General features: G+C 39.9%; 2 protein-coding genes across 2 annotated transcripts in view; one reads left to right on the plus strand and one right to left on the minus strand.

Annotated features, from left to right (window-relative positions):
• Window positions 1–13,316: 13,316 nt before the first annotated feature.
• On the plus strand, window positions 13,317–15,335 carry LOC117344031 (major royal jelly protein 1-like). The gene has a single exon (XM_033906628.1). It carries the CDS (start codon window positions 13,384–13,386, stop codon window positions 14,767–14,769), a length of 1,386 nt encoding a protein of 461 aa, XP_033762519.1. The 5' UTR covers window positions 13,317–13,383; the 3' UTR covers window positions 14,770–15,335.
• Window positions 15,336–16,937: 1,602 nt separating this feature from the next.
• Window positions 16,938–23,541, minus strand: part of LOC117344032 — a 42,357-nt gene continuing 35,753 nt past the window's right edge. Inside the window, exons 2-3 of the mRNA XM_033906630.1 lie at window positions 18,323–18,435; window positions 16,938–17,258 (exon numbers count right to left, since the gene is read on the minus strand). Of these exons, the coding sequence (XP_033762521.1) occupies window positions 17,004–17,258; window positions 18,323–18,435 (368 nt within the window). The 3' untranslated portion in view covers window positions 16,938–17,003. The remainder of the gene's footprint in view (window positions 17,259–18,322; window positions 18,436–23,541) is intronic.

Raw genomic sequence — 23,541 nt, forward strand, 5'->3', positions numbered from 1 at the left:
GGTAGGTAAGTCTGGCAGGGTTGAGTATAAATATGGTACCGAGTTAGGTTAGTCTGACAGGGTTGAGTATAAAACAGTAAGGTACCGAGGTAGGTAAGTCTGGCAGGGTTGAGTATAAAACAGTAAGGTACTGAGGTAGGTAAGTCTCTCAGGGTTGAGTATAAAACAGTAAGGTACCGAGGATGGTAAGTCTGGCAGGATTGAGTATAAAATAGTAAGGTACCGAGGATGGTAAGTTTGGCAGGGTTGAGTATAAAATAGTATGGTACCGATTAGCTAAGTCTGTCATGGTTGAGTATAAAACAGTAAGGTACCGAGGATGGTAAGTTTGACAGGGTTGAGTATAAAATAGTAAGGTACCGAGGTAGGTAAGTCTGACAGGGTTGAGTATAAATATGGTACCGAGGTAGGTAAGTCTGGCAGGGTTGAGTATAAAACAGTAAGGTACCGAGGTAGGTAAGTCTGGCAGGGTTGAGTATAAAACAGTAAGGTACCTAGGTAGGTAAGTCTGGCAGGGTTGAGTATAAAACAGTAAGGTACCTAGGTAGGTAAGTTTGACAGGGTTGAGTATAAAATAGTATGGTACCGATTAGCTAAGTCTGTCATGGTTGAGTATAAAACAGTAAGGTACCGAGGATGGTAAGTTTGACAGGGTTGAGTATAAAACAGTAAGGTACCGAGGTAGGTAAGTCTGACAGGGTTGAGTATAAAACAGTAAGGTACCGAGGTAGGTAAGTCTGGCAGGGTTGAGTATAAAACAGTAAGGTACCGAGGTAGGTAAGTCTGACAGGGTTGAGTATAAAACAGTAAGGTACCTAGGTAGGTAAGTCTGGCAGGGTTGAGTATAAAACAGTAAGGTACCTAGGTAGGTAAGTCTGGCAGGGTTGAGTATAAAACAGTAAGGTACCTAGGTAGGTAAGTCTGGCAGGGTTGAGTATAAAACAGTAAGGTACCTAGGTAGGTAAGTCTGGCAGGGTTGAGTATAAAACAGTAAGGTACCTAGGTAGGTAAGTCTGGCAGGGTTGAGTATAAAACAATAAGGTACCGAGATAGGTAAGTCTGACAGTGTTGAGTATAAAACAGTAAGGTACCGAGGTAGGTAAGTCTGGCAGGGTTGAGTATAAAACAGTAAGGTACCTAGGTAGGTAAGTCTGGCAGGGTTGAGTATAAAACAGTAAGGTACCGAGATAGGTAAGTTTGACAGGGTTGAGTATAAAACAGTAAGGTACCGAGGTAGGTAAGTCTGGCAGGGTTGAGTATAAAACAGTAAGGTATCGAGGTAGGTAAGTCTGACAGGGTTGAGTATAAAACAGTAAGGTACCGAGGTAGGTAAGTCTGGCAGGGTTGAGTATAAAACAGTAAGGTACCGAGGTAGGTAAGTCTGGCAGGGTTGAGTACAAAACAGTAAGGTACCGAGGTAGGTAAGTCTGGCAGGGTTGAGTATAAAACAGTAAGGTTCCGAGGTAGGTAAATCTGACAGGGTTGAGTATAAAACAGTAAGGTACCGAGGATGGTAAGTCTGGCAGGGTTGAGTATAAAACAGTAAGGTACCGAGGTAGGTAAGTCTGGCAGGGTTGAGTATAAAACGGTAAGGTACCGAGGTAGGTAAGTCTGACAGGGTTGAGTATAAAACAGTAAAGTACCGAGGTAGGTAAGTCTGGCAGGGTTGAGTATAAAACAGTAAGGTACCGAGGTAGGTTAGTCTGGCAGGGTTGAGTATAAAACAGTAAGGTACCGAGGTAGGTAAGTTTGACAGGGTTGAGTATAAAACAGTAAGGTACCGAGGCAGGTAAGCCTGGTAGGGTTGAGTATAAAACAGTAAGGTACCGAGGATGGTAAGTCTGGCAGGGTTGAGTATAAAACAGTAAGGTACCGAGGATGGTAAGTCTGGCAGGGTTGAGTATAAAACAGTAAGGTACCGAGATAGGTAAGTCTGGCAGGGTTGAGTATAAGGTAGGTAAGTCTGGCAGGGTTGAGTATAAATAGAAGATATCTAACAGTGTCTTCAGTAATACCGAATATATTTCACGAGTGGGGCTAATATTTTGATATTTTTCACGAGTGCGCAAAAGATTAGCCACACGAGTGAAATATATTTGGTATTACTGATGACACTGTTAGATATTCTGTTGATTACATTTTTTATCAACGAAAAACCTACCCCGTATGCTTACTAGGCCTACAGTTCCCTAACAAAAGTAGTCCCCCCTTTCCAGGTGCTGACATATTTGTCGGGATTTCTGATTGGTCAATTATTTTGGTTTTTTCTAATCATTAATTTGATCAGCAAAAGTGATATTTTTTCACCAGTGAAAAAATATCACTTTTATAGAATGAATAATTTTTGATATTTCACTGGTAAAAATGTAATAAAACAGTAAGGTACCGAGGTAGGTAAGATTGTCAGGGTTGAGTATAAATATCTGGCAGGGTTGAGTATAAAACAGTAAGGCAAGGAGGTACGTGTAGATATTTTTGGGAGGTAACTTAAGGCGCTCCGTGAATCAAGATTGCGGCTGAACTAACTCAGAATGTTTACAAGGGAGACAACTCTGTTAGCCTTAATCCTCGATACATTTTATGAGCAGCAGCCATTTTTACAAAATTTGATACAGCATCAAGCGTTATGAGTATGTATACTTTGAATAAGATGTTGCATTACTTTTTGAGCGTGACTCAAATTCTTTCGTGTCGCATTAACCAAACATGGTCGAATACTACCGAGGTATCGCGACTACTTCCTGTCCGTCAGCGAGCCCTCTGTTTAATTACTGAAGCAGACTGGAATATCGCCGACATTGTTTCTCATCACTTTAACCATATTACGCTTAGTTAGGTATAGATTTAATCCATTTACCATTAGCGTTACAAGCAGCATGGCTCTGAGATAGGTATGGGTATTCGTGTAACAGGCGTGTCCATTTGATGAAACTGTCGTATATTGTCACAATCGCAACATCTCGGGAAAAATTTCCGGCAACACTCGGAAATCTAGATTTCCGAGTGTTGCCGGAAATTTCCCCGAGATGTTGCGATTGATATTGTCAGTGATTTTGAGGTGGTGTAGCATTGTCAGGTATGTTTCTGTATACATACAACGTGGTTGTGGCATTGTAGTATATTGTATGCTTTCACAATTTATCCTTCCCTATAATATTAATTAAACTTTTGGCATTTTACTTAGTGGCGGTTTGGGGACCGTCCAATTTATATCAGTGACCGGCATATACTGACAAAAATATGTGAGCCTTAACGTGAATGATATACACATACAAAAACATATTCAGACAGATTTTTATTGTCTTTTCAATAACCTACCAAATTACGAAACTGACCCCGACGACATATCCTGCCATTATGGTTCACCTAGTGGGCGTTTCTGTATAAAGGTATCCACGTGTAAGACATGCAGAAAGGGATTGGATTATAGCAAAGAATGGCGGGTTAAGGTAAGGTTCTGGTTAACCTAAATTTTTATGACGTAAATAAACAAATTGTTGCAAAATAGTCATTTTTCAAACATTATACGAATCGTCTACCTTGGTATCGTGTATACTGTGTACCTAACCTGACGTGGTATCGTGTATACTGTGTACCTAACCTTACTAGGTATCGTGTATACTGTGTACCTAACCTGACTTGGTATCGTGTATAATGTGTACCTAACCTGACGTGGTATCGTGTATACTGTGTACCTAACCTGACTTGGTATTGTGTATACTGTGTACCTAACCTGACTTGGTATCGTGTATACTGTGTACCTAACCTGACTTGGTATCGTGTATACTGTGTACCTAACCTGACGTGGTATCGTGTATAATGTGTACCTAACCTGACTTGGTATCGTGTATAATGTGTACCTAACCTGACGTGGTATCGTGTATACTGTGTACCTAACCTGACTTGGTATCGTGTATAATGTGTACCTAACCTGACTTGCTATCGTGTATAATGTGTACCTAACCTGACTTGTTATCGTGTATACTGTGTACCTAACCTGACTTGGTATCGTGTATAATGTGTACCTAACCTGACTTGGTATCGTGTATAATGTGTACCTAACCTGACTTGTTATCGTGTATAATGTGTACCTAACCTGACTTGGTATCGTGTATAATGTGTACCTAACCTGACTTGGTATCGTATATAATGTGTACCTAACCTGACGTGGTATCGTGTATACTGTGTACCTAACCTGACTTGGTATCGTGTATAATGTGTACCTAACCTGACTTGCTATCGTGTATAATGTGTACCTAACCTGACTTGTTATCGTGTATACTGTGTACCTAACCTGACGTGGTATCGTGTATAATGTGTACCTAACCTGACTTGGTATCGTGTATAATGTGTACCTAACCTGACTTGTTATCGTGTATAATGTGTACCTAACCTGACTTGTTATCGTGTATAATGTGTACCTAACCTGACTTGTAATCGTGTATACTGTGTACCTAACCTGACGTGGTATCGTGTATACTGTGTACCTAACCTTACTAGGTATCGTGTATACTGTGTACCTAACCTGACTTGGTATCGTGTATAATGTGTACCTAACCTGACGTGGTATCGTGTATACTGTGTACCTAACCTGACTTGGTATTGTGTATACTGTGTACCTAACCTGACTTGGTATCGTGTATACTGTGTACCTAACCTGACTTGGTATCGTGTATACTGTGTACCTAACCTGACGTGGTATCGTGTATAATGTGTACCTAACCTGACTTGGTATCGTGTATAATGTGTACCTAACCTGACGTGGTATCGTGTATACTGTGTACCTAACCTGACTTGGTATCGTGTATAATGTGTACCTAACCTGACTTGCTATCGTGTATAATGTGTACCTAACCTGACTTGTTATCGTGTATACTGTGTACCTAACCTGACTTGGTATCGTGTATAATGTGTACCTAACCTGACTTGGTATCGTGTATAATGTGTACCTAACCTGACTTGTTATCGTGTATAATGTGTACCTAACCTGACTTGGTATCGTGTATAATGTGTACCTAACCTGACTTGGTATCGTATATAATGTGTACCTAACCTGACGTGGTATCGTGTATACTGTGTACCTAACCTGACTTGGTATCGTGTATAATGTGTACCTAACCTGACTTGCTATCGTGTATAATGTGTACCTAACCTGACTTGTTATCGTGTATACTGTGTACCTAACCTGACGTGGTATCGTGTATAATGTGTACCTAACCTGACTTGGTATCGTGTATAATGTGTACCTAACCTGACTTGTTATCGTGTATAATGTGTACCTAACCTGACTTGTTATCGTGTATAATGTGTACCTAACCTGACTTGTAATCGTGTATACTGTGTATCTAACCTGACGTGGTATCGTGTATACTGTGTACCTAACCTGACTTGGTATCGTGTATACTGTGTACCTAACCTGACTTGTTATCGTGTATAATGTGTACCTAACCTGACTTGCTATCGTGTATAATGTGTACCTAACCTGACTTGTTATCGTGTATACTGTGTACCTAACCTGACTTGTTATCGTGTATAATGTGTACCTAACCTGACTTGGTATCGTGTATACTGTGTACCTAACCTGACTTGTTATCGTGTATAATGTGTACCTAACCTGACGTGGTATCGTGTATACTGTGTACCTAACCTGACTTGGTATCGTGTATACTGTGTACCTAACCTGACTTGTTATCGTGTATAATGTGTACCTAACCTGACTTGTTATCGTGTATAATGTGTACCTAACCTGACTTGTTATCGTGTATACTGTGTACCTAACCTGACGTGGTATCGTGTATACTGTGTACCTAACCTGACGTGGTATCGTGTATACTGTGTACCTAACCTGACGTGGTATCGTATATACTGTGTACCTAACCTGACTTGGTATCGTGTATACTGTGTACCTAACCTGACGTGGTATCGTGTATACTGTGTACCTAACCTGACTTGGTATCGTGTATACTGTGTACCTAACCTGACTTGTATCGTGTATAATGTGTACCTAACCTGACGTGGTATCGTGTATACTGTGTACCTAACCTGACGTGTTATCGTGTATACTGTGTACCTAACCTGACGTGGTATCGTGTATACTGTGTACCTAACCTGACGTGGTATCGTGTATACTGTGTACCTAACCTGACTTGTTATCGTGTATAATGTGTACCTAACCTTACTAGGTATCGTGTATACTGTGTACCTAACATGACTTTGTATCGTGTATACTGTGTACCTAACCTGACGTGGTATCGTGTATACTGTGTATCTAACCTGACTTGTTATCGTGTATACTGTGTACCTAACCTGACTTGTTATCGTGTATAATGTGTACCTAACCTGACTTGTTATCGTGTATAATGTGTACCTAACCTGACTTGCTATCGTGTATAATGTGTACCTAACCTGACCTGGTATCGTGTATAATGTGTACCTAACCTGACTTGGTATCGTGTATACTGTGTACCTAACCTGATTTGTTATCGTGTATAATGTGTACCTAACCTGACGTGGTATTGTGTATACTGTGTACCTAACCTGACTTGGTATCGTGTATACTGTGTACCTAACCTGACTTGTTATCGTGTATAATGTGTACCTAACCTGACTTGTTATCGTGTATAATGTGTACCTAACCTGACTTGTTATCGTGTATACTGTGTACCTAACCTGACGTGGTATCGTGTATACTGTGTACCTAACCTGACGTGGTATCGTGTATACTGTGTACCTTACCTGACGTGGTATCGTATATACTGTGTACCTAACCTGACTTGGTATCGTGTATACTGTGTACCTAACCTGACGTGGTATCGTGTATACTGTGTACCTAACCTGACTTGGTATCGTGTATACTGTGTACCTAACCTGACTTGTTATCGTGTATAATGTGTACCTAACCTGACTTGGTATCGTGTATACTGTGTACCTAACCTGACGTGTTATCGTGTATACTGTGTACCTAACCTGACGTGGTATCGTGTATACTGTGTACCTAACCTGACGTGGTATCGTGTATACTGTGTACCTAACCTGACTTGTTATCGTGTATAATGTGTACCTAACCTTACTAGGTATCGTGTATACTGTGTACCTAACCTGACGTGGTATCGTGTATACTGTGTACCTAACCTGACTTGTATCGTGTATAATGTGTACCTAACCTGACTTGTTATCGTGTATACTGTGTACCTAACCTGACTTGCTATCGTGTATACTGTGTACCTAACCTGACGTGGTATCGTGTATAATGTGTACCTAACCTGACTTGGTATCGTGTATACTGTGTACCTAACCTGACTTGTTATTCGTGTATACTGTGTACCTAACCTGACGTGGTATCGTGTATACTGTGTACCTAACCTGACATGGTATCGTGTATACTGTGTACCTAACCTGACGTGGTATCGTGTATACTGTGTACCTAACCTGACGTGGTATCGTGTATACTGTGTACCTAACCTGACTTGGTATCGTGTATACTGTGTACCTAACCTGACGTAGTATCGTGTATACTGTGTACCTAACCTGACGTGGTATCGTGTATACTGTGTACCTAACCTGACATGGTATCGTGTATACTGTGTACCTAACCTGACGTGGTATCGTGTGTAATGTGTACCTAACCTGACGTGGTATCGTGTATACTGTGTAACTAACCTGACTTGGTATCGTGTATACTGTGTACCTAACCTGACTTGTTATCGTGTATACTGTGTACCTAACCTGACTTGGTATCGTGTATACTGTGTACCTAACCTGACGTGGTATCGTGTATACTGTGTACCTAACCTGACTTGTTATCGTGTATACTGTGTACCTAACCTGACTTGGTATCGTGTATACTGTGTACCTAACCTGACGTGGTATCGTGTATACTGTGTACCTAACCTGACGTGGTATCGTGTATACTGTGTACCTAACCTGACGTGGTATCGTGTATACTGTGTACCTAACCTGACGTGGTATCGTGTATACTGTGTACCTAACCTGACGTGGTATCGTGTATACTGTGTACCTAACCTGACGTGGTATCGTGTATACTGTGTACCTAACCTGACGTGGTATCGTGTATACTGTGTACCTAACCTGACATGGTATCGTGTATACTGTGTACCTAACCTGACGTGGTATCGTGTGTACTGTGTACCTAACCTGACGTGGTATCGTGTATACTGTGTACCTAACCTGACATGGTATCGTGTATACTGTGTACCTAACCTGACATGGTATCGTGTATACCGTGTACCTAACCTGACGTGGTATCGTGTATACTGTGTACCTAACCTAACGTGGTATCGTGTATACTGTGTACCTAACCTGACGTGGTATCGTGTATACTGTGTACCTAACCTGACATGGTATCGTGTATACTGTGTACCTAACCTGACTTGGTATCGTGTATACTGTGTACCTAACCTGACATGGTATCGTGTATACTGTGTACCTAACCTGACGTGGTATCGTGTATACTGTGTACCTAGCCTGACGTGGTATCGTGTATACTGTGTACCTAACCTGACTTGGTATCGTGTATACTGTGTACCTAACCTGACGTGGTATCGTGTATACTGTGTACCTAACCTGACGTGGTATCGTGTATACTGTGTACCTAACCTGACGTGGTATCGTGTATACTGTGTACCTAACCTGACGTGGTATCGTGTATACTGTGTACCTAACCTGACGTGGTATCGTGTATACTGTGTACCTAACCTGACTTGGTATCGTGTATACTGTGTACCTAACCTGACGTGGTATCGTGTATACCGTGTACCTAACCTGACGTGGTATCGTGTATACTGTGTACCTAACCTGACATGGTATCGTGTATACTGTGTACCTAACCTGACATAGTATCGTGTATACTGTGTACCTAACCTGACGTGGTATCGTGTATACCGTGTACCTAACCTGACATAGTATCGTGTATACTGTGTACCTAACCTGACATGGTATCGTGTATACCGTGTACCTAACCTGACGTGGTATCGTGTATACCGTGTACCTAACCTGACATAGTATCGTGTATACTGTGTACCTAACCTGACATGGTATCGTGTATACCGTGTACCTAACCTGACATGGTATCGTGTATACTGTGTACCTAACCTGACGTGGTATCGTGTATACTGTGTACCTAACCTGACGTGGTATCGTGTATACCGTGTACCTAACCTGACATGGTATCGTGTATACCGTGTACCTAACCTGACATGGTATCGTGTATACCGTGTACCTAACCTGACGTGTTATCGTGTATCGTGTATAAGTCTACCAATCTAGACTTATTATTAGCTGCGATGATTCTAATTCGTTATAATTGAACTCGTCAGACCAAAATGATTAGAACAGACAGGGAGGGTAATGATGCATACTGGGTAATGATGCATGCTGGGTGTTGAAAAATAATCGATAATAGCGTAAAATTTCGCCTTAAATAACGATCTGACTGTGAAAGAGGTTTAAAATCACAACCATTTAGCTTAATTTTACATTTCGGGGAGTATTACCAGCTTTAAATGTGATCCGATAGATCTAAGTGGACTGGAATTACTGGCTGCGTCCTTCCGGTTCGTAGTTCCTGATATAGCGGATGTTCAGTAAAGTAAAAGGGCATGTGTTTGTACTTTTAGCTGTAAGCTTTAAAATCTTACGTTTACAAATGCTGTTTTGTTCTTTCGATGTCGACTGCCAAATACTAGAATCAAGCTTATACTTCATAAAATATATCTTCACGCGGAGTAAGATACTTGTACATGTAGCTCCTCCCCGATATATGTCGCTTTTCATTACTGTCTTTTTCGAAGTAACATATATTTGATCGATTTCTATCATTTCTGGAAGTATGATATACAGTGAAACCTGTCTAATCCGACACCTGACTTTTCCGACATCCTGTCAAATCCGACACTGTACCGTATTACTGTGATGCTAAGTGTAGTCAACAACAAATACCTGACTTTTCCGACACCCTGTCTAATCCGACCAAATCTGTTACTCCCACATGGTGATTAGACAGGTTTCACTGTAAATATGTCCTTCTCGAAATTATCAAATAACATTTATTCATCTTGGAAATTGATATGTATATTATCAAAATGGGTTCACGAACCTCATCATGATTGTTTTTATATACATATCACTTCATTTTCGGTAAATAGTTTGTATCAGTTGTTTCGCAGTGAAATACGTCATTCTCTATTTCAAATCTTATCAGATATCTCCCATCAAAATTAGGTCTAACGATGAACACCAAAACAGCTACGTGCACAATATTTGACTATAACATGGATGTAGGGTGGTAGTCAAAAGTCGCTAGTTCGAGCACGAGCGCGGGCAGGGTATTTTTCCATTACTCCTTCCTTTTATACGTACATATATATATTTGTTGAACTTGTTTTGCTGTCGAACGTTTAAAATCTCAAATACAAGTACATTTAACGATCCTGTACGGTTGCATGCATCCAACACAAAACAATTAACAATTATGATATTTATAAAGCCCCGGAGTCGATATGCATGTTTCACGTAATTACGGGACGGCACGAAGTACAATAGTAATTCCGTGATGAAATCGTGTGACTTTCTATCAATTATAACTGCTATTCCATTGTTCCCATCTCTTAATTGATCTCTTGTGAAAACATCTGTTATTTAATTTTCGTTTGGAGCTGATTTCATGAAATTTAACAGTTAAGAAATCGACAAAAGTCCACAGCGTGTAATTTGTTGATAACGTGATTTGTTAATTTCTGGGAATGCGACCCTATTTATGACATTGGGTAATTATTAGGCTACATGGAAGATCACGTGATATATCTAGTTGACAGGGTTCGCTGTAAATTCAGGATTCCATCAAGTTAAACACTGTTTGCCGTTACTATTATATGCCGAATAAATGGTTAAAAACGGAATTTGAATAGCTAATCCCCCCCTCCCCCCCACAACGTTTGAATAATATTTAAGATTCATATTTTTGATTCAAATAAAAGAATGTATCCATTTTCTCTAACAAGGTATGGTCATTAGTCAAGCCCATCGTTGGAAAACATGTTCCATTTACATAGAAACGGATATTTCATCAAAACTTAAATATGAAATTGATGCATCAGATGCATTATTTCCCAAATACAAACAATATCTATTTTAAACCTGATGTTCACTTTAATGTTCTTTATTTTCCAATGTCAACGCAATTTATGTCTTAATCATAATTACACTTATATATACCTATAAACAAAAGAACGTATCAACAAGGAAAATGATCAGTTAATCCCTTTACACGACACGTCAGAATAACTTACATATCCCTTCACACGACACGTCAGAATATCTTACACATCCCTTCACACGACACGTCAGAATACCTTACAAATCCCTTCACACGACACGTCAGAAAACATTACACATCCCTTCACACGACGCGTCAGAATATCTTACACATCCCTTTACACGACACGTCAGAATACCTTACACATCCCTCCACACGACACGTCAGAATATCTTACACATCCCTTCACACGACACGTCAGAAAACATTACACATCCCTTCACACGACACGTCAGAATATCTTACACATCCCTCCACACGACACGTCAGAATACCTTACACATCCCTTTACACGACACGTCAGAATACCTTACACATCCCTTCACACGACACTACAGACTACCTTACACATCCCTTCACACGACACGTCAGAACACCTTACACATCCCTTCACACGACACGTCAGAACACCTTACACATCCCTTCACACGACACGTCAGAAAACATTACACATCCCTTTACACGACACGTCAGAATACCTTACACATCCCTTCACACGACACGTCAGAATACCTTACACATCCCTTCACACGACACGTCAGAAAGCATTACACATCCCTTCACACGACACGTCAGAAAACATTACACATCCTTTTACACGACACGTCAGAATATCTAAGCTGTCCTGAACAGCCTACAGAGAAATCATATATTTGTAGCATCATTGACATGACCCTCTAATAAAGTGAAAATAAGTATAGGTATAGTGAATGTGGGGTTATTTTTTTTCAGTTTTTCTCGCTAATTTTCTGTATACTTTAGGAAGACAGTTGTGTTGAAACGTGATTGATTATGGTTGGGGAATGTTATGCTCCCAAGACAAATTTCTTCGCTGACATGGATAATTATATCATAAAAGTTAAAACACAATTAATATATACAATATTGAAACCATATTACTAGAGTCTTCGTTTAACATAATAAGCGGGTGGTAAATAATACCGTAAGACAGATATATATATATTTCCTGTCGTAGTTGTACCGAGAGAAATATATATATATATATATATGTATATGATATGTAATCAAACTGTTATATGCGTCAGCTACCAGGAAGAGAAAGTACAGGTGAAACTTGGAAATACCCACACCGTTCAGAGAGCTTTGTTTACCTAGACTAGAATCAACTAAGGTCATCCCAGTGTTTGACCTCTATACGGGTTCGCGTCACGTCCTAAATAGGCGCAGTGTCACGTGTTATGGTGTAGTCCAAGGACTGGCCAAATTGTTAGGTCGCTAGAATTCGATGACGAATAAATATCTTACCTAAAACATTTAACGTCTTAGTTAGTAAACAGTTATTAAGAAGTTAAATAACTTTTTTTGTTAGGATACAGTTATTTAGACCATAAATGATATGTTTGAATCTAAGAATGGCTATAATATTTTGAATTGGATAATAAATTACATGTAATTTAATTTTATTATTAATAAAAACCATTATTAAATGTGCTGTTGATTTTCTTTATATATAATCTGACCACACGGTTTTGTACATGTATATATGTTAAATAACTAGAACAACTTTTTCACATGAAACAGAGAAATACGTTGTACATGACAGTAAATTAATAATTTCCCAATATATCTATGATTCAGCTTCTAGGATCAAAATTAACCAAACGTAATAAATCTGCATTTTTAAGTATCGCCACGTCTGTGCATTTGTATACATGTAAATAAGGTCCTTAAGTTTAAGTCCTCTCAGATCGAGTTCCCAAGCTGATTCTGTGTATAATAAGCGGTCACCTCTCTATCAATATCCGCATTCGTACTCTTCCTCATTGACTACTCATCTTCTGAGAATACTGAAGGTTTGTACTTTACGACCCCGGGTGACCTTTGTGATCAATTTACTTACACTCCCAAACACACACAGATTCTCAGAATACTTGATACACCCCTCGATATTGATTTATGCATATATCCGTTTTTGGCGATCTGTATCCGGAATTGCTTTAGTATATAACCACAACTGAAATCGTATTCCTTCATTCAATTACGAGGCAAAGTTTTCAACAAGTGTTACATCAGACAAGCTGAACATCATCATGGTAAAAGACGTACATTGCCCGCTGCTGTTTGTGTTCTTGGTTGCAGCAGTAGCGCTGGTAACTGTCCATGGTCAAATTCAGTCGATCTGCACAGATTCCAGAATCATGCATAAATTCGTCACCCTTGATTACGATTGGCCAAACGACACAGCGAAAGACTCTTCAATTGCCAACGAAGAGTACATTGTTAACAATAACATTATCAGTGGCATGAAGGTATATGACGACAATGTTTACGTCACAGTTCCAAGATGGCGGCGCGGCGTTCCTTCAACGTTAAACAAAGTTATTGTTAGAAATGGCGAGTCCATTTTACAGCCATTTCCGAGCTGGGAGGTGCAGAAGATTGGAGACTGTCGTGCCCTTCAATATGTACAGAGTATGGAGATAGACCCGAACACTGGCTGGATGTGGATCATTGATACAGGGAGGATCAACTTCTTCGCCGCTGACGGAACACCAACACAAAATCTTTGTCCGGCTAAAATCATAGTGTACGACATAAAAAATTCGGTTGAATTGACCCGATATGAATTTCCAAACGAGGTCGCTGAGCGGGAAACTACTTTCCTTAATGACATTGTTATCCAGTATGTTAACGATGAATCCCGATATGCGTACATCTCCGATGCTTTAGCGTTCCGAATGGTAGTGTATGATCGAGTTCTGAACACTTCTCACTATTTCTCACACCCAGCCTCAATGGAACCTGAGCCCGGAAACGGAAACATAACTATCTTGGGCGAAACCTTGCCGGTGTCTGCCGGTATAAATGGGATGGCTCTATCTTGGGACATGAAGTATGTGTATTATGGCCCTGTTTCTGGCTACAGTTTATATCGAGTTCCTACAAGCGTCGCGTCGCAACCCGGAGGAAACTTTGCCGGATCTGTCCGAAAAGTTGGAAATAAACCTTCGCAAGCAGCGGGTATGGCTTATAGTAAAAACGACTTTCTCTATTTCCCTGCTCTCGGCGAGAACGCCATTTATAGGTGGGATATCAAACTGGACATGACGCTACAGAATACCGACATCGCGAACGTAGAAATGAAAGCGCTAACCCGAGTACTACAGGATGACCAGTGTATGGTTTTCGTGGATATTTTGAACTTTAACAATGACGGTTCCTTATGGTTTTCTGTTAACAAGCTAAATAAGTTCCTCTTGACGTCCATGGATTTCACTGGCAACAGTGGAGCTAATGTGCTGATCTGGAAAGTTCCTATCGGGGACACTGGCTATTTAGACCGTACCGCTGCACCAACTGAGCCCCCTGTCACGGATGACGGCTCCAATGGCGCTGACATCACTTCCAGTCCAGGTTTTATTGTATATTCGTTTCTGACATTGGTTCTGTCTGTATTCTTTTCCAGACAATTTTAGTTTCCGATCGAATCGTCCTTATTTATTTCGATTTGTTCATTCATAATGGACTTCTGAATCATTTCATTTGTGAAACATTGTGTGTCGTGAAAAATAGCGTGAAACTGGTAGTACGAGGGAGAATGTGTGTTTGGATTTAAAAGTTTAAATGTGATTTCCGTTTGAATATTTTCATATTGATTTTAAGATATCCTTCACATTTTAAATGTATTGTTAACTTTGCTTTGATATGATATGTTTGTATCTGTTGTATTGATTACCGACCATAAATTTGTTTCGTTAATTAAGTTGTTAATTAAAATGTTCGTACAATGTACCTCTTTCATTTTTACATTTGAAAAAGTAAATATTTCTTCATTATAATGTACGCGTTTAGCGCCAAATACATATATATTTTTAATGAATGCCTGTATTTCATCATTTAAATGATAGCCCTCAACAATAATAGTCCTACTCAATTTTTACGTAATATTTTGTAACATCGATTTGATCTATGAATATATTAAAGTTGTATTTACGTGAGCCATAATGATCAATAAATGATTAAAGTCGTAAAGGTAATTTTACTCAAAGTGTTGTTTACATTTGTATGTGTGGCAGTATCACTTTATATTGTATCTTATCATCCAAAGGAACTGGCTTATTCATGGTTGAAATTATCAGACAATATCTCTCAGAACTTGAGAAATGGACAATGCAATTTTCAGTAAAACCTTAATACAATATACCGGATATCGCAATACTGAATAATTGAATAATGCAGACGAGTATCCCACTGCCAGCGGAACGACATAGATAATGGTTTCTCGGGTGTCCTATATAAAAGTGTTTTTGGTTGTTTTTTTCAAAAAGATTGAAGGAATTTGGGAAAGATGTTTATAACGATTTCAAAAGAGATATTAATTTTAATTCTTAGGGGTTTCTTTTAAACTGCTATTTCGTTGTTTGAACGATTTTAGCGACTGAACGCTGCTTCTTTGCGGCCTTTAAGGGGACATTTGAGATACCAACACTAGCTGTTTGTGACCCATTGACACCCGTCCTCGTATTACACTGGCTGTTTGTGACCCATTGACACCCGTCCACGTATTACACTGGCTGTTTGTGACCCATTGACACCCGTCCTCGTATTACACTTGCTGTTTGTGACCCATTGACACCCGTCCTCGTATTACACTGGCTGTTTGTGACCCATTGACACCCGTCCTCGTATTACACTGGCTGTTTGTGACCCATTGACACCCGTCCTCGTATTACACTGGCTGTTTGTGACCCATTGCCACCCGTCCTCGTATTACACTGGCTGTTTGTGACCCATTGCCACCCGTCCTCGTATTACACTGGCTGTTTGTGACCCATTGCCACCCGTCCTCGTATTACACTGGCTGTTTGTGACCCATTGCCACCCGTCCTCGTATTACACTGGCTGTTTGTGACCCATTGACACCCGTCCTCGTATTACACTTGCTGTTTGTGACCCATTGACACCCGTCCTCGTATTACACTGGCTGTTTGTGACCCATTGACACCCGTCCTCGTATTACATTGGCTGTTTTCATCTCATTTGTCTCAGCGTTTATGGGCTCAGACATACCAGCTGGATTCCCTGACATACCGTTTAAGGCCCCCGACATATCGGTTTGTGTCCGATATACCGGTCTGAGTCTTCGATATACTGGCTGGAGTCCATGACATTCCAGTGAGGTCTGGTAATCTGTTTTAAGGACCCCAGTCATTCAGATTATGATATTTAATATAACGGTTTAAGTTCCTGGCATACTAACAAGGGTCTGATAAACCGGTTAGGGTCTTTGACACACCGGTTAGAGTCTTTGAAACACCGGTTAAAGTATTTGACACACCGGTTAGAGCCTCGAAACACTGGTTAGAGTCTTTGACACACCGGTTAGGGTGTATGACACACCGGTTAGAGTCTTTGACACACCGGTTAGTTTTCACTTCAAATTGTACAGTGATGGTGAAGCACACAATGGTGTTGACCAATGGTTTCATAGACATGACATATTTTTGTTTTTGCAAGTAAAATTGTGCCTCCTGTATCTCAATACAAAATGAATATAAGTATGTAAGGTATTGATACATAAATTAAACAAAGAAAAGGAAATTTTGTTTTCTTAACCACTACTTAATAAATGTCAACAACGGTACATAAAAACATCATATTCTTTATTACACAAAGTTACACTAATGCCAACCGCGAAAAATAACATATGTCATCTGTTTACAAATATAACAAATATTGAAAATACCACAAACATACTAATCCTGGTTCTTTCTGTGAGAGAAGAGGCTCTATTACACAGATCCTTATCCGCACAGCAGGACTTCTCTATGCACCCACGTGACGAGAACATGTCACGTGTACAGTTAGTAAAATCGTTTTTATCAAGGCAGTCCCACGCGCATCCACGGACCGTTGACTTGTACTTCCGGTTATCAGTGGTACTGAACATTTCAAAAAATATTTTCTGTGGACAGAAATGAAATCTTAATAACAACAAGAAATATCTTTAAAAAAGATAAACGGCATAGTTTTAATGCTAGTGGTTTTAATGTAAAACTGTTGGTGAAATAAATCAACGAACTAATGCGTTTCAGCACGGATAGCAAAATTATATCAGTTTGAATCATTTTTGGTGATAATAAGACTGAATTAGGAATATAATTTTATCAATGTGTCATTTGAAATGATACATCCACTTATTCAGCTTGCATTCAATCTTAACTTTGTTTCGTTTTTAACTGCATATCAGCATTTTGCATTTACCGCTACATTGACCAATCACATACTTCATCTTGACCAGTAACGCCACCTGTCGCGTCATATCCGGGACCAAAAGAATATTATACGGCTATGCCAAAAAAGAGCTTAATTCAAACAATAAATACACTTAATTTCGGCAGTACATTTACACCTCTTATACCATATACAAACAATAATAACGAACAAGAGTTAAATATAATACAATGTATATCCAAGAGCCTTTAGAGTGTTTATTAAGTTGAACAGCCTGTAGCGCGTGTTCCTTTTAACGCGACAGGAACATTTCATATACACACTGTATAGTGTTCTGGGACGGAGACATTAAATCAAACAGTCAACTTAAAATGATTTGATGATAAATCAGTTCAAATTTTTTCTTCAAATAGACACAATATCATGGTGTTTTTCTGAATAATGACAATGATAGGATGTATGGTATTACTGCACTTTTAGACAAGATAATGAAACATATGAAAAGGATTAAACTGATTCGTGATGAAATATATTTTACGATAGTTGTTTTCCACGCAACATACAATATACAAATGTAGGAACGAGGGCACGCGTTATAGGCTGTTTCGCCAATTTGACATCAAAGAAGCTCACGGAGAAATTTTTCGGTCGTTATCATTTGATACGATACATTTGTAAGACGTGGAAAGGTTAATGTAAGCTATGAACAGCATTCTCATTCTAAAGTATTCCTGTCTGTCCTGATTGACATATGGAGTTCATGATACTTAATGTATCAGTTTAAACACAACCCACCTGACAGTACTGGCCGGCCTCACACGTCCTCTCCACGGCCTTGTAGTTCCCGCCGGGATCCTTATCACAGTCATCCGCTATACAGTGCCAGCATTTCAACGTCCACACACAGTCTGTAACAAAGATCGGGGAGGAATATTACACAGTCTGTAACAAAGATCGGGGAGGAATATTACACACAGTCTGTAACAACGATCGGGGAGGAATATTACACACAGTCTGTAACAACGATCGGGGAGGAATATTACACAGTCTGTAACAAAGATCGGGGAGGAATATTACACAGTCTATAACAAAGATCGGGGAGGAATATTACACAGTCTGTAACAAAGATCGGGGAGGAATATTACACACAGTCTGTAACAAAGATCGGGGAGGAATATTACACACAGTCTGTAACAAAGATCGGGGAGGAATATTACACAGTCTGTAACAAAGATCGGGGAGGAATATTACACAGTCTGTAACAAAGATCGGGGAGGAATATTACACAGTCTATAACAAAGATCGGGGAGGAATATTACACAGTCTGTAACAAAGATCGGGGAGGAATATTACACAGTCTGTAACAAAGATCGGGGAGGAATATTACACAGTCTGTAACAAAGATCGGGGAGGAATATTACACAGTCTATAACAAAGATCGGGGAGGAATATTACATAGTCTATAACAAAGATCGGGGAGGAATATTACACAGTCTGTAACAAAGATCGGGGAGGAATATTACACAGTCTATAACATAGATCGGGGAGGAATATTACACAGTCTGTAACAAAGATCGGGGAGGAATATTACACACAGTCTGTAACAAAGATCGGGGAGGAATATTACACACAGTCTGTAACAAAGATCGGGGAGGAATATTACACACAGTCTGTAACAAAGATCGGGGAGGAATATTACACACAGTCTGTAACAAAGATCGAGGAGGAATATTACACAGTCTGTAACAAAGATCGGGGAGGAATATTACACACAGTCTGTAACAAAGATCGGGGAGGAATATTACACACAGTCTGTAACAAAGATCGGGGAGGAATATTACACACAGTCTGTAACAAAGATCGGGGAGGAATATTACACACAGTCTGTAACAAAGATCGGGGAGGAATATTACACACAGTCTGTAACAAAGATCGAGGAGGAATATTACACAGTCTGTAACAAAGATCGGAGAGGAATATTACACAAAGTCTGTAACAAAGATCGGGGAGGAATATTACACACAGTCTGTAACAAAGATCGAGGAGGAATATTACACAGTATGTAACAAAGATCGGAGTGGAATATTACACACAGTCTGTAACAAAGATCGGGGAGGAATATTACACAGTCTGTAACAAAGATCGGAGAGGAATATTACACAAAGTCTGTAACAAAGATCGGGGAGGAATATTACACAGTCTGTAACAAAGATCGGGGAGGAATATTACACAGTCTGTAACAAAGATCAGGGAGGAATATTACACACAGTCTGTAACAAAGATCGAGGGAGGAATATTACACACAGTCTGTAACAAAGATCGGGGAGGAATATTACACACAGTCTGTAACAAAGATTGGGGAGGAAAATTACACACAGTCTGTAACAAAGATCGGGGTGGAATATTACACAGTCTGTAACAAAGATCGGGGAGGAATATTACACACAGTCTGTAACAAAGATCGGGGAGGAATATTACACACAGTCTGTAACAAAGATCGGGGAGGAATATTACACAGTCTATAACAAAGATCGGGGAGGAATATTACACAGTCTGTAACAAAGATCGGGGAGGAATATTACACACAGTCTGTAACAAAGATCGGGGAGGAATATTACACACAGTATGTAACAAAGATCGGGGAGGAATATTACACACAGTCTGTAACAAAGATCGGGGAGCAATATTACACACAGTCTGTAACAAAGATCGAGGAGGAATATTACACAGTCTATAACAAAGATCGGGGAGGAATATTACACACAGTCTGTAACAAAGATCGGGGAGGAATATTACACACAGTCTGTAACAAAGATCGGGGAGGAATATTACACACAGTCTGTAACAAAGATCGGGGAGGAATATTACACACAGTCTGTAACAAAGATCGGGGAGGAATATTACACACAGTCTGTAACAAAGATCGAGGAGGAATATTACACAGTCTGTAACAAAGATCGGGGAGGAATATTACACACAGTCTGTAACAAAGATCGGGGAGGAATATTACACACAGTCTGTAACAAAGATCGGGGAGGAATATTACACACAGTCTGTAACAAAGATCGGGGAGGAATATTACACACAGTCTGTAACAAAGATCGGGGAGGAATATTACACACAGTCTGTAACAAAGATCGAGGAGGAATATTACACAGTCTGTAACAAAGATCGGAGAGGAATATTACACACAGTCTGTAACAAAGATCGGGGAGGAATATTACACAGTCTGTAACAAAGATCGGAGAGGAATATTACACAAAGTCTGTAACAAAGATCGGGGAGGAATATTACACAGTCTGTAACAAAGATCAGGGAGGAATATTACACACAGTCTGTAACAAAGATCGAGGAGGAATATTACACACAGTCTGTAACAAAGATCGGGGAGGAATATTACACAGTCTGTAACAAAGATCGGGGAGGAATATTACACACAGTCTGTAACAAAGATCGGGGAGGAATATTACACAGTCTGCAACAAAGATCGGGGAGGAATATTACACACAGTCTGTAACAAAGATCGGGGAGGAATATTACACACAGTCTGTAACAAAGATCGGGAAGGAATATTACACACAGTCTGTAACAAAGATCGGGGAGGAATATTACACAGTCTGTAACAAAGATCGGGGAGGAATATTACACACAGTCTGTAACAAAGATCGGGGAGGAATATTACACACAGTCTGTAACAAAGATCGGGGAGGAATATTACACACAGTCTGTAACAAAGATCGGGGAGGAATATTACACAGTCTGTAACAAAGATCGGGGAGGAATATTACACACAGTCTGTAACAAAGATCGGGGACGGTATTACACACAGTCTGTAACAAAGATCAGGGAGGAATATTACACAGTCTGTAACAAAGATCGGGGAGGAATATTACACACGGTCTGTAACAAAGATCGGGGAGGAATATTACACACAGTCTGTAACAAAGATCGGGGAGGAATATTACACAGAGTCTGTAACAAAGATCGGGGAGGAATATTACACACAGTCTGTAACAAAGATCGGGGAGGAATATTACACAGTCTGTAACAAAGATTGGGGAGGAATATTACACAGTCTGTAACAAAGATCGGGGAGGACTATTACACAGTCTGTAACAAAGATTGGGGAGGAATATTACACAGTCTGTAACAAAGATCGGGGAGGAATATTACACACAGTCTGTAACAAAGATCGGGGAGGAATATTACACACAGTCTGTAACAAAGATCGGGGAGGAATATTGCACACAGTCTGTAACAAAGATCAGGGAGGAATATTACATATAGTCTGTAACAAAGATCGGGGAGGAATATTACACAGTCTGTAACAAAGATTGGGGAGGAATATTACACAGTCTGTAACAAAGATCGGGGAGGACTATTACACAGAGTCTGTAACAAAGATCGGGGAGGAATATTACACAGTCTGTAACAAAGATTGGGGAAGAATATTACACACAGTCTGTAACAAAGATCGGGGAGGAATATTACACACTGTCTGTAACAAAGATCGGGGAGGAATATTACACAGTCTGTAACAAAGATCGGGGAGGAATATTACACAGTCTGTAACAAAGATCGGGGAGGAATATTACACAGAGTCTGTAACAAAGATCGGGGAGGACTATTACACAGAGTCTGTAACAAAGATCGGGGAGGAATATTACACACAGTCTGTAACAAAGATCGGGGAGGAATATTACACACAGTCTGTAACAAAGATCAGGGAGGAATATTACACACGGTCTGTAACAAAGATCGGGGAGGAATATTACACACAGTCTGTAACAAAGATCTGGGAGGAATATTACACACAGTCTGTAACAAAGATCGGGGAGGAATATTACACAGTCTGTAACAAAGATCGGGGAGGAATATTACACACACTCTGTAACAAAGATCCGGGAGGAATATTACACACAGTCTGTAACAAAGATCGGGGAGGAATATTACACAGTCTGTAACAAAGATCGGGGAGGAATATTACACACAGTCTGTAACAAAGATCGGGGAGGAATATTACACGGTCTGTAACAAAGATCGGGGAGGAATATTACACACAGTCTGTAACAAAGATCGGGGAGGAATATTACACAGTCTGTAACAAAGATCGGGGAGGAATATTACACGGTCTGTAACAAAGATCGGGGAGGAATATTACACACAGTCTGTAACAAAGATCGGGGAGGAATATTACACACGGTCTGTAACAAAGATCGGGGAGGAATATTACACACAGTCTGTAACAAAGATCGGGGAGGAATATTACACAGTCTGTAACAAAGATCGGGGAGGAATATTACACAGTCTGTAACAAAGATCGGGGAGGAATATTACACAGTCTGTAACAAAGATCAGGGAGGAATATTACACAGTCTGTAACAAAGATCGGGGAGGAATATTACCCACAGTCTGTAACAAAGATCGGGGAGGAATATTACACACAGTCTGTAACAAAGATCCGGGAGGAATATTACACACAGTCTGTAACAAAGATCGGGGAGGAATATTACACAGTCTGTAACAAAGATCGGGGAGGAATATTACACACAGTCTGTAACAAAGATCGGGGAGGAATATTACACACAGTCTGTAACAAAGATCGGGGAGGAATATTACACACAGTCTGTAACAAAGATCGGGGAGGAATATTACACAGTATGTAACAAAGATCGGGGAGGAATATTACACACAGTCTGTAACAAAGATCGGGGAGGAATATTACACAGTCTGTAACAAAGATCGGGGAGGAATATTACACAGTCTGTAACAAAGATCGGGGAGGAATATTACACAGTCTGTAACAAAGATCGGGGAGGAATATTACACACAGTCTGTAACAAAGATCGGGGAGGAATATTACACACAGTCTGTAACAAAGATCGGGGAGGAATATTACACACAGTCTGTAACAAAGATCGGGGAGGAATATTACACACAGTCTGTAACAAAGATCGGGGAGGAATATTACACACAGTCTGTAACAAAGATCGGGGAGGAATATTACACAGTCT

The sequence above is a fragment of the Pecten maximus genome, chromosome 15 (genome assembly GCF_902652985.1).
Source record: "Pecten maximus chromosome 15, xPecMax1.1, whole genome shotgun sequence".
NCBI lineage: Eukaryota > Metazoa > Mollusca > Bivalvia > Pectinida > Pectinidae > Pecten > Pecten maximus.